This window comes from Erithacus rubecula, assembly GCF_903797595.1.
Source record: "Erithacus rubecula genome assembly, chromosome: 1".
Lineage (NCBI taxonomy): Eukaryota > Metazoa > Chordata > Aves > Passeriformes > Muscicapidae > Erithacus > Erithacus rubecula.
In genome coordinates this window covers 102,910,425-102,923,607 of record NC_136658.1, presented here as the reverse complement: position 1 = coordinate 102,923,607, position 13,183 = coordinate 102,910,425, and the positions used below count along the sequence as shown (strand labels likewise).

Below are 13,183 nucleotides of genomic sequence, written 5' to 3'. Positions count from 1 at the left end.
TGTTGAAACAACTTTACATAGTAGCTGAAGTACTTACTTTTATATTAATTTTATACTTGAAACATATATTACCATCATTAAATCATTTTAAGTCGAGTTATATATTTTGGCTTAAAAATATTTCTTTTAGTTGTAGTGGTAGTCATTGATGCATCTGCATTCTGGTCAAGTATATAATTTTGAGGAGTTTTGTATGGATATATTTATCAAACAGGGAAAATAAGTAATTGGAGTGATTAAAGAGTGACAGAGTACTTTAATCTGAAATATTTTTTTCTGTTTTTAGAAAGGTAAGAAGAAGTCATACATGTGCTGCATTAGTAGGTAATAAATCAGGTGTTTATGCACCAACCATTTAAAATGTTTCACAGTGACTGGAAATTAGGGCTGGGGCTGATGGTTCTAACCCAAGATTAATAGAAGACCTGTGCCTGTAAAAAGAAATGAGGGTAGGCCAGGCAAATTACCACAAAGAACCTAAAATAGTATTGAATAAATTTAGTCATCTGCAGCTGTCATAAAGCCTGCAGAGGTTGTGACCAATACTTAGTTCTCTTTCTTTGAATCCTTTTGCTGCTGTTGTCCTCCATATGGGATAGTTGCTCCATCTTCCATGGACTGATGAATTTTAGAGAGTTTTCAATTCAGCTCACTTTCTCTAATTTTAATATGTCATCTAGTTGTACTTATGTACTTATGTACTTAAGTATAGGCCAAGACTTATTGCATAGAAATAGTTAGAGGTGCATTTTACTCTTGTGAAAGGAGGTACTTGGGCTGTATGTTAGTGGATCTGTAACAGAGAAGACTGCAAAAATTTATATTTCTCATATTCGTAACCAAGCTGGTCCAGTTCTGATCTAATTACATTTTTAAACTTACATGAAGTGCTTTTAAGAAAGCAGTTGTTAACCCACAACACCCAATCTCTTTGGACTTTTGTCAACCCAAAGGTCTAATGTGATTGGCATTTGTATACATGCTGCATAAGCAACTAACAAACTAAAAAAACCTCAGAACAATAAACTTGTAATTGGTGCATTAAAGAAATGGAATATTTTTAAGCAATTCAGATTTTAAATAATTCCTTGGAGAATAGACTTTTTAGTCTAGATAGTCTTTTTATGTTTCAAACTCTTTAGCTGGACCTTCTCTATGTAATTATAATAAAGTGACTTTGATTGCTGTTGCTTATCATTAATGATTAAAAAAAAATCGTAATTTTTCCCTTCACCTGTTCTTTTCCTGTGTTATAAAATGCCACTGAATTCAGTAAAGTTTACAGATCTTATTGCCATCAGAGTGTATATCTTCACTGGAATGAGTGTATTTAGTAAGATTAAAATCAGCAAGGAGTGAGGGAACACACTTTATGGTTCATCTTTTATTACTTCAGTCAGTGATTCCAGTGCTCTGCTCAGATTCACAGGTAACTTCAGCTGGCAGAGGTTCCATGCCAACACACACATTAGTGAGTAGCTGGATGTAGTGATCTCCCAGTCTTCTAAAAAGTCCATGCCTTCAGGTGGAATGCATGTGTGTCTCCAGAAAAGCTCCATGAATTTTAATGTAATGTATGCAGTGATAATGGCTCCTACAAATTTCAGTCTGTAATCAGAGTGACTTCGAGCCCTGAACCATCATTTTGATCTCCTTTTCTGTACTCCAAGTACTAATTTATTAGCTGTGGAACTATTGAGAAAAATCTGGAAAAAAACCACGAGTCACTCTGCACTTATCTCTGAAATGAATTACCTCATTAAGATCTATTTATTTTTAGTGAGATTTTGCCATTCTATTATTTTGCTGAATAGGATGTGTAATTTGCCCAGTAAAAACTTATACATTGTCAAGAATAGGGAATTTTTCATTTTCTTCTCTACTAGATAGGTTGAAATTATGCCTGCTTTAGACCTAAAGGTCAGGCACTACCTAAACTACTTGACAAAGCTTGTTATTTTAACAATGCACTTCAGTTCACCAGTGTAATTTATCAGGAACTGAGTATCACATATTTTGGGTGATAATAAGATGGAAAACATTACAGATAGAGAGTCAGACAGATGGATAGAAGCACCAGTCTTTTGGAAAGACACAGAGTACCTGCTATTGCCAAAATAGAAATTAAGTGTACCTCTCGTATTTACCAGTAGATAGAAATATTATAGCAAGGAGGAAAGACTTAAAATGCATAAAGGAAAATGAAGAATTTTTTCAGGTTTTGAATTATTTTTTCTTCACATGTTAGAAATGATGATGAAACATTGCTCTAAGGAAATATACTAGCAGATCTTTGGTGTTACTGATTTAATCACATTAAAATATTACGAACACTGTGCATATTAAATATCTCATCTCCTTAATCTTATAGTGCTGTGGATCCTATGTATTTGAATTTACCTGAGAGTGGACAAATTTCTTTTGGGCTTAATGAATAATCTGATTCTACACATGTACTAGTAACCTTGCCAGAATACAAGAAAGAAAAACATCAATATGATTAAATTTACGAAGGAATTTCTTGATCAAACCAGATTCTTTCATAAGACAATAATCTTGAGCACTTTTTCAAAAATTATTTATGTTTCTACAGAGTCAATTACCTCTTTTTAGTGGAAAGAAATGTCCTAGTGATACCATTACTCAGAATTTATTGGCAGTTACTTGTAAAGCAGTCTCATCCTGGCTTTGTGCCCTCCTAATCAACGTTGGCCAGTTTGGCAGGGAATTGGTCTGCAGCACTAATTGTATCCAGTATGTCTTTTGCTTGAAGTAAAATGTCTTTGGTTTTATTTTCTGTAGGTTTATTTTTACATTCCCTTAGCACATTTTTGTGTTTAGAAACCTATTTTTTAATCACAGTTCACTTGCAGCAGCATCATTTTGCAATCATCTTGCCATTTGTAATGTCATCTCTGCAGGCTTGCATTAACTTCAGTTTGCCATCATCTTGATGTACTAACCTGCATATAGACCCTCACAGAAATAATTTAACATTCATCCTAGTGTGTGCAGTAATGTTTCATTAGACTTGAACTAACAGAATTTTGTCATCATAATTTGCTGTCATAATAGCCCAGTCTTCCCAGATTTAATGTGACAGTCTTTTGCCACTGTAACTAAGGCTTTCAGCAATTGTCATCCAGGGAGACTTTGGATGAAATCAGTGTGATTAAAACACAGACCCTTAATAGATCTGTACTTTAAACAGTTTGTCACCTCTCTCAAACAATAATTAAGCAGTCTAACAGCACTTATTTAGCTTGTAAGTGTAGTTTTCTATATGGGAAATGGAAAAAAAAAAAGGGAAATTAAATAATGAGTGACTGGCAGAACTGTTAATAGAATTTAGGTTTCCAGATTGTCACTGTGTATTCCTGTATCCATTAGACTGCTCTCCTTTCACAACACAATTATTTTGTGTATGACATGCATGCAAACTTCAACTCAGTATGACTGGTCATATTATCTAGTCTATAAATCGTAGACAGTTACAGAAATTCAGAGATGAAAGGCATTTAGATTTCTTCTTTTGCAAGGGTTAAGATAGATAAAACACATTTTGTTATCCTTGAAAAATTTGTTAAAGTTTTCCTTACAAGTTTCAACTTAAAAGTATTTGATGACCTCTAATTTGATACTCCTAGAATTTTCTCCTTATATCAAATCTAAGTTGATTTCTCCCAAATTATGTCCCTTTCCTTGGCACACATGAAAAATAATGGGGTGTTGTAATGTCTAGATGCTGAAAGGCAGCAGCTATGTTCTTCTTAGCCTTTTCCTTCCAGACTAAATACGTAAAGTTCCCTCACTTTGCTCTGCAGAGAAAACCACCAGTTTGGATATTTGTGATTCTAAGTGCTCTCCAGTTTATCAGTGGCTTTCTTAAATGTTGTGTCAAAGCTGGACACAGCTGAAACTGAGAAGAGCAGTGCCAGGGGAGGCTGGGACGGGGTGACTGGGGCAATGTGGGGGGCTGGAGCTCCAGTTGTGTTTCCCTACAGAAATCTGTGTTTATGTGAGCAGCCAGCACATTTGCTCTGCAAAGTGACCTTGAGCTGCCTTTGGCAGAGCTGATGCAGCTTCCCTGCAGACCTAGGTGAATTCTCTCTCGTACGTATGGATTGTTGACTCTGATTCATAATTACCTCCTATTGATATTCTTTGCAATCAGCTTGGCATTTTTTCCTCTGCTCCTTACATATTGTGTTTGCTTTTGTTTTTTAAATACCTGCTTCCCTTCTAGACTAAATTTGTTTTTGTTTGCAGTTGTTTGTTTTCAGCCAGAGAAACTTTTCTTAGCAATGACATGTAGGCCTAAACAGTGTTTTCAAACATCTTCCAATTATTGTTCACATTTCTCTGTTTAACTTTTCTTTCCACTGATGAGGTTTTATATTTATCTTCAACTTTGTGAAATTGGGTCCTCTTAAAAGAAGTATTAAATATGCACATGCATATAAAACTATTGCCACTACTTGTCTGTGAGTGCACTTGCTCTCTCTGTGACATACATTTATTCAAATGTATGTGTTTATAAAAATTGGCTAATATTTCTCCATTTAGATGTGAGGCAAGTAATCAAGTTGTAATCAGTTGCATTTAAGCATTGTAGAGTCTGGGATGACTTCCTTGGTGACTTGAATACAGGCGCCCCTTAGGTGAGTTGAAATGAGAATAAGAGTTGGATGAATTTCATGTGGTTTGGACCTCCCTGAGAAAATAACTGCACCTAGAAGTTTTCTGCCCAGCTGGGGCACCTCCTGTGCTGTGTCTCACTACTGGTCTGTGGGCTCAGAATTTCTTCCTGTGGACACTAAGGAGATAGGGACAAGAGGTACAATCTGGCCTTGATCTTTCATGGTGTGGATAAACAACCAAGGTGAACCAACAAAACAAAGCCAGAGAAAGACACCCCCCTGCCCCACCAAGGGCAGTTTTGGGCAGGAGACTGTTTTAGGTATTCAGACACTTTTCAGATCACTGTCAGGGTCCTTTCTGTAGGTTATGTGGTATGGTTGTGGTGACTGGAGTGAGTTACATGCCTAAATCTAGAGAAAGAAATACTAGTTAATAAGATGCTCTCCTTTTTGGTCATATCAGTCTCTCTGGAGTGATTAAGAGCAACATTTTATAGACATAAATGAGTAATTCTAATTCCTCTTTATTACTTTCATTCCTACTTTGTAATTAAAATCTTCTTTTTCTTCTCTTCTTGGTACTTTTAATATTATTTTTTTTTATACAATTTGCTATCTTTTTTTTGCACTTTTCTTTGGTTGGCTCAGTATATCTTCTGAGTAGTCTGGTTCAAATGGCTCCAGTAAGGGCTGATTTCATTTCTGCTGGGGTGAAAGTTTCTGAGAGTTGGAGAATTGACAGGGTTTTGAGAATAAAGATATATAAAGCATGGACGTGCTGTCCTGCTAAATCTGCTTGGGACCGTGCAACAAAGATAGATCGTATAGGTGAAAAGGATTGGTTGTTCTTCAGCTGAAGCTTTCCAGAATGGATAGTGGTTGTTTTCTGAGAGTTACTTTGTTGAACTAGCAAGGAGCCCACCCTTCTATTTGCTAGATGCACTGCAAAAGAGATAAACCTTGATTTCCCAGTGGCCACGACAGGAAGGAGAGAGTTTTCCTGGGGAGAGCACAAACAGCAGTGAGCCAATATGCTGGTTCATATGCTAGAGGTGGTCTCAAGCAGAAGTGTTTCATGATATATTAATAAACTGGATTTTTTAAACACACCTTGCATATGAGAGGGCTTTGTCTTTATCATTGTATTGACTGCTAATTTTCTGAGTATACATTTATATTAATATATTTTACTTTGGAAGCCAAAAGCTACTACTTCCTTCAGAGATAAAGGCAAGCTTTTTGTTTTGGTTTGAAGTTTTTTTTGTCTTTTATTTTTTGTCTGCAGATCAAATAAACAAGAAAAAGGAACCCCTTTGTGACCCGTACTAAAATTCTCTATGATATGCTCCTTTTTGAAGTAAAAATAGGCCAAGAAACAAAAGAGATAAATTCTTCAATGGCTCACATTGGAAAGATTTTTTTCCTTTTTTTTTTTTCCTTGTCAATTTCACAGGAAAATCAGAAGCTGCCTGTTTACTTCTGTTGTGATAAAGATGCTGACATGCAAGTGGTTTGTGTTTGTTTTGTTTTTTTCATGACAGGAAGTGAATAATAAAAAGAATCAGAGCCAATATACCACCAGGGCAAAAAACCCACGCTGCACATTAGTGCTTGAAAGAATCCCATCCCAGTTCTCCCTGCACATCAGCCCCATAGTCCCAGGAGTTCAGTACTTCTTCCCACACAGATAGATGTGATAGATTTGCAAATACTGGCAAGAGCACAGAGACATCTTGTTATGAGCTTAATGGCTGAGCTGAGCAACAGGCTTGGACTGCCTTTATTTTTTTAATTTTTTTAGGTCAGCATTGGCAGTGATTTAAAAGCAGGGTGGAATAAAGTTTGAAATGCTTTCTGAAATTATAATCAAAATATCATCTGTCTTAGGTTTATGCTGTAAGCACTCTGCCTGATGTTGAGTTGTATTGGCAAACAACTTGTGCCACAGGGATGTTTAAAAAGTCATAAGAGGTTTGTAAATCAGTTCTGTGCAGCATGCTACCTATTTGTTATTTTCTTGTTTTATCTGTTAACAGGAAAGGAAATAGATGGTGCAAATGGCAATATGATGTGCTTTGCTTTGTTGGGGGTTTGTTAGGTGCTTGTGCCCCAATAAATTACAGTGAGATGGTAGATTTGTTGTTCTGTGGATGTTGCTAACCTGAAGTTATTTGATTTATTTATGTTGAATTGGGAACCTCTCCTCCCATATCAATTATGCCAAAAACATCATTTTCCAGCCGTGTTCTTTTTTTTTCCCTGACAGAGAAGTCCTGAATTTTAATGTAGCCCTTTATTATGGTACAGAAGAGTTAGAGATCTGAGAACTTGGTTCCCATGTCCAGCCTTTGCTTTGACCATTACCCCCAAGTCTAACCTTCCCCTGTTTATCTTACTGAGACAATAAACGTGGCTGACAAGCTGGGATGTTGAAATCCATTTCTTTTCTACAGTCATGCTGACATACTCTGAACCAATCCCCTGAATGGTTTCTGAACAGGCAGTTTATTGTTGTCCTTGTTTCCAGATAGCTGCTGGTCTCCTCGGCGATTTCTCCAGCTCTGCATTGCTGTCACGCTCGTGCCATTAGAAAGGAGATATTTTCAAGTTTATCAATACTTGGGCTTTGAAAGGCCTTCTCAAGCAGGGAAATAAACAGCTTCTGTGTAAAACCTTTGTTAGTGGTGGCTGAAAGTCACCCAGACCATTTCTGTGACGATGACAATTTTCTTTCATTTAAGCCATTACTGGTTGTGGAAGAGTAAGGCAACATTAAACTGAAGCTGACAGCAATCACTGAAAAAAATACCCATCTTTCCCATTCCAGATTTTCTACATTTCCCAAATTCTCTGACTTTGAAGCTGCTCCTTTCCTGTCTTGCAGCACAGGCAGTGTAGTCTCAGCACTGAGGTCAGAGCCTGCTACCTGCAGCATGTGGAAGAGAGAATGAGGCAGTGGTCTCTGACCATCAACATTTATTGAGTGTACAGTAAGTATCTGACAGAAAACTAGAGAGAAGCTTTGCCTTGCTCTCTGTTGTTGAATATAGAGCAAAAAGACCCTACAAATAACAAAACCTGATGTGTCAAAATGCTCCAGGCTATCCATGCAGTGTAAGTGCTGGTTAGTAGGCACTAGGAGATACATTTAAAACATCTTCAGTAGCCTGGATGTTTCTCTGTGTTAGGCAGTCACAGCACTCATAGGTGCTGAAAATAGTATTAAGTTTTTAAGAGCTTCTCAATTTCTTTGCAGTCCCCCAAAAGCACTACCACCAAACCTGGCAATCCAAACCCAACCAACATACCCAGTAGATTTGAACACTCACATTTGTCATTTCTCTCTGTGGCCTAGCAAATGTTTACTTTTATTTCCAATTGACCGGAGGAGCATCAATAGGAGGAAAGGAAATTGTAGGTGAAGAGTTCTGCCCTTCTGTGAATGAAGCAGGTGTTCTCTTGAGGCCCCCAGCGTTTTGAACTCCCTCAGTATAGAGAGGAAGCAAATAGGATTTCCTGCATGTGGAAGATTATTAAATATGTAAGGTATTGAAAATATTGCCATTGGACACTTATTTGGGCAATGTTTTAGAAGAAAATTCTGAATAGCACTGCATTTATTGCAAAGCCTGATCCAAATATGCTCTGATGGTCCCAAAGCCATTGTCAGAGAGGAATGAATAATCCACATGAATTTTTGTGGATTGTGTCTAGAGCTGGGTGTAAAACAGACCACAGATCTCTGTCAAGATGAAGGCCCTGTGATCAAATTTAGAAACAGACTTATGCATCTGCAAAGTTTTGGAGGAAAGGTTTGTTACCTTGAAATGAAGATAAGCCGGGAGGATCACTGTTGTGCTATCATTTTCCTTCAAGGTAACATTCACTTGTAGCCTTTAAATAATTTACTGGGCCTTAGTTATTGACAGCATGTGCTATTAAGGGTCACTTTAGGTATTTTAAAACAAAATATGTGCACAATAAGCAGTTCCTTTCCTGGGTTTTCTCAGTCTCCTTCTCCCTCAAATAATCAAAATGCTGCTGCTGTTACAGTGTGCTCTGCTCTGCTTCAGATTATTTTCTACATCAGTTCATGACTTGCAGTTCCTGTGGGCTGCAAATTAATCCTTAGGAGTCTCTTGGCGTGTACTGTACATCCAGGTTCTTCAGTGCATTAATTTGACTATCAGTGTAGAAAATGCCAGTGGCTCTAAGGTTATATTACACACTTCATTTTTGTGTTTATTTTTTTGTATAATCTAGGAAATTACTTATAAACTTGTAATCAGCACGACTAGACACATTAAGCTTTAAAACTGAAAAATACCACTTTTTAGGTTTTTAAGGATAGATTTAAAAAAAAAATGAACAGTATAAGAGTATTTCTTCAAATGACTTTTCAAATGAAACCATTTACATGATTTAATATGGCCTGTCTCTAAAGGCTGTACATACTGTACAAAGTACAAACTGAAAGCAGCCTTATAAAAATCTGGGTTTGGATGGTTTTTCCATGTACTGTGTGGGTGCCTGTTTTTCCTTCCTAAAACTAAAGAGGCCTGGCACTGAGTGCAGGGGGAGAGTGTCAGCCCAGGTCCCACCTGCTTGGGATTTGGGAGTTCCAAAATCCCAGTTTGGGAGGGGATGTTCCCACTGTAAGGAAGGGAAACAGGCAGGCAGCTTGTGCACACTCCTTCCTCTGCTTCCCCTGCAGCTCCTGTACAGCATTAGTACTGCGTGGTTTTGTTGGGAGTGGAAAAGGTCACTTGTAAGTCAATAGTCTTTTTTTTTTTTTTTCCCCCTGTTTATGCAGCTACTGACTTACCACAACTCCTGTTAGCATTTACACATTTAGTTTGGTGACAACACTATTTTAGGGTTTGTTTATTTTTTCTCCTGCTCAGGAGGGAGGCTGAAATCCCAAAAGTCGGGGGAGGTTTCTGCTCCTCTCCCAAAAAAGGAGGAACCTGTCTGAGGATGGGCTGGGGGTCATTTGCTGGGAAGGAATCAAATTTGTTTCATGGGGCTCTCCGGAGAGCTGCTCAAGGGAGCAGTAAATATCTTCACCTCGCTTTGTAGCCTGAATGTTCCTTGGGAAGCTGCAACACATAATTTAAATCCATTGCACATGCTACCCTGGAAGCACAGCCTTATATGTCGAGCGCATGGGCTGTCCTATTATGGGAAATCAACTTTGTTTTGAGGGGGAAGCACAGAGAGCATTGCTTCTGCGCAGGTCCTGGAATTTGAAACATTCCGGGGCCTCCAAAGAGCACTGGCATTAGTTACCATGCCGGCTGGGTGGGAGTGAGGATCCATCCTGCCTCTCCCTGCCTGGGACACGCAGACCCTGGGGGCAGCCAGCCCTGCCAGCATCCCACCCTGCAGCATCCCACCCTGCAGCATCCCACCCCGGGGACTCCTGCCCTCTCCTCCCTCAGCTGCTGGGGCTCCTGCAGGGACACAGCTGGAGCTATGCAGGGACAAGCCTAATTCAGCAAAAGCTACTGCAGCAGCAAAGTTGGGATATACTTTGCCAAGAAATATTTTGCTCTTGTTTTCTTTTTCCTCTGTTTTTGTGGAGAGATTTCATGTCTGCTCACATGCTTTGGTATGAGGAAGTGGAAGATGATTGTAAGTATGAACAGACTGGCATAATTTATCACAATATTCACTTTGACAGAGCAGTGTAGTGCTGCACAGCCCACTAACAGCATGCATTTTAAAATGTTTGTTTTCCAAGTCTAAAGGAGGCTAGCACCTGAGGGGGAAAATAAAGTGACTTTTTTTTGTCTCTAATAGGGGGCTAATATCCTTTACGTTATATATAAAAGAAGTCATCCTGATACTGTACCCAGCTGTCCTTTGAAGAAAAATAACACATTTCTTTCTGAAGTTCAACAGTTATTAAAGCATGGGGTTAAAAAAGAAAGAATTGAGGAGACACACCAATACACTTGAAAAAAAATAGCGTCATTATTCTAATAATTTGGCAACACATCAAAGGAGTAATCAGTTTCTTTGAACTTTAATGGCATATGCAGTTTCATTGCCTAATATTAACTTACAGAGTAAGAGAGCTCTTCTCTGGTCGCTGAACTGTCTGGTATCCACTGGGTGAGGGGGTGGCAGTTTAGTTCGAAGCGAGCAGCAGCTGAGCTCTCCCATGCTCTTCCCAGGAAAAAAAAACAAAAAAAAAAACAAAAATACAACAGGCATGTTTTCCAGACTTGCACTTGTTTGTTGGTTTAAAACTAACCTTTATGTGCAATAAGAAGAAAAACAGAGGATGCCAAGAGCAGGAGACTGAAGAGAGCCAAGAGTGAAAGAATGACAGAGAGTCTTAAAATCCATCTACAATGCTCCCAGATGATCTTTCTTCCTCCCCCACCCAGGCTCAGAACAGATTGTGCCAATGAAAAAAGAAGTGTCACTGTTGTCTGGACATAATCTATGATCTCTGCCCCCTGTTTTATAATCTGTTTGGCTCTTCCACTTTCACTGTAGCTTTGTATCTTTATAATAATAGAATTTCTAGTTTTCTCTATTTTCTGATCATAAAAGACAGGGAAATACATACATGTTGTCATTTATCACCTTAGCATATAATGGACTGCATGGTCCATGTGATGAAGACAATCTCCAAATAAGATTAAATTTTTTATGTTTGATAGGAGGGAAGCTTAAAACAGAAAATTTCAAGGTGCAGGTGTGGTCTTATGCCATATTTGCTTTTCCATTTTGCAAGATGAACTCATACTTTATTTTTTTATGCAATAAATAAAGCTTGAATCAGCTATCAATTTTTGCAGACAGTTCTGTAGTGCTGAGGGAGCTCATTCAGTGATAACACCTTTTACTTATTGGATACAGTCTAGAAGTTCAAGTTAGGTAGAACAGGGAGATCATCATTATCACATACAGGATAATTATGAGACAGTTTTCTTGACTTCTGAAAATGTTGGGGGTGCAGTTGGGAAAAATAAATGTCTTGGGTTTTTCCTAAGAGGCTTTAGTCCTGGCTAGTAAGAGATTCTTTGGGGAGGAATAAGGAGAAATTGTTTTCTTCACTTTTCTATATACTCCCTTTCCAAAGGAATGACAATATCAGCCCAGATTTCTTGTCCTCAGCCTTGGGGAAGAGATGCTGCTGGAAGGAATGTTGGGCAAGTGCTTTCTAATTAAGAGGGAAAAATATTTGCTGCTTAGTTCAAAAGTTGTAATTTCACTCTGGAAATGTATAACATTAGTAGATGGATGAAAGAAAAAAATAAAAAAAAAATGTGATAGTGGTTTTGTAAAATATGAATAGAAACCAGAGTTGCATCTAGCAGATGAATAGCATTCATGACAAGAGCCATTAAATCACTTGCTAAATTATGTTATGTAACTGTGTCCATATCTAAAATGAAAGGGTGATGTCCTAGCACTTCTTGGGAGTTATTTAGCTGAATGAATTTTCTCAGCTGTATCCCCACTCTTTTAAAAGAGCATGAAAGTTTTCTTTATATAATTGTCTATAATATTTTTCAAGGGAGTTTTTATAGTTTTATTTCAGTAAAAATGGAAAAAAAAAATCTGCTCTTTGTGACAAGGTGTGCTCAATGAATGTTCCCAGATTTGTCCACTGCCTTCATTCAGGACATCTCCTACTTGTTGCCTGTGCTTTCTTTGCTTCTCTCTCTATATTGGATGAAAACTTTTTGCTCTTCGAGGTGATAGTGGTGACTTACACCTTTATATTTTGTTTCTTAAATCCCTCCTTTCTCTTTTCTTGGTGGCCCCTCTTCAACCCTTCATCCACCTCTGCACTCACCTCTTCCCTTTTTTATTCTTTTCTCCCCTGTGCCACAGCAGTAAAGACAGGTTCTTCTTTCCCTGATTCGTCTCACTTTAGCTGAGAATGACCTTTGTGAAAATACAAAGGTATTTATTCATTGCCAAGGGCTTTTCTTTCTTTCCTGAGCTGTTCAGTGTTTACTTCTTCCCGAGTCAGACTGGAAACTCCTTGGGGCAGCCGCTGTCTCTTCCTCAATTTCTGCAGAGTCTTTGACAATGACACCTAAATAATAAAGTGGCAGGGAAATAAGATATCATAAATTTCATTTTGTTTTAATTAAGATGAGATTACTGGGAACTTCATTTCAGAAGCCAGTCTCCCTAGGGGATTCAGTATCATATGCTGTAGTTCTTCCTTCTAGCAGATATAATCCTCTTTCAGTGTCCTTATTTTGACATGGAACCAAATTCTGCTTGCTGTCACACACAGGCATCCTCTTTCTCTGCTTGGATTTGCACAAAGTAGTGGCTAAAAATAGAATTAATCATCCAGCATGGAAAAGAAATTAATCCTGTCTGAAAGTTGGTGGCCACAAGGGGTCTCTTACAGGATGCCATGGATGTACTGCAGCAGGGTCCATCCAGGTTCACACCTCAGAGCAGGAATTTCTGAAGTGAATTCCCAGATGTCAGATTCCCTGCTCATGACTGTGCACCAGTGCCCAGCCCTGGATGTGCCTTGCATCCCTTTGGAGGAATCTGAG

The 13,183-nt window shown here is 38.3% G+C and overlaps 1 protein-coding gene across 11 annotated transcripts in view; it reads left to right on the top strand.

Moving 5' to 3' along the window:
* Positions 1–13,183, top strand: part of DMD (dystrophin) — a gene marked incomplete at its 3' end in the record, with an annotated part of 1,131,161 nt that overhangs the window by 163,418 nt on the left and 954,560 nt on the right. For 2 of the 11 annotated variants that reach the window (XM_079310884.1, XM_079310880.1), the window contains exon 1: positions 10,060–10,274. The exons of the other annotated variants lie outside the window; for them this stretch is intronic. In XM_079310884.1, the coding sequence (XP_079167010.1) occupies positions 10,232–10,274 (43 nt within the window). In that variant the 5' untranslated portion in view covers positions 10,060–10,231. Of the gene's footprint in view, positions 1–10,059; positions 10,275–13,183 lie in introns of those variants that run through there. 11 annotated transcript variants of the gene reach the window in all.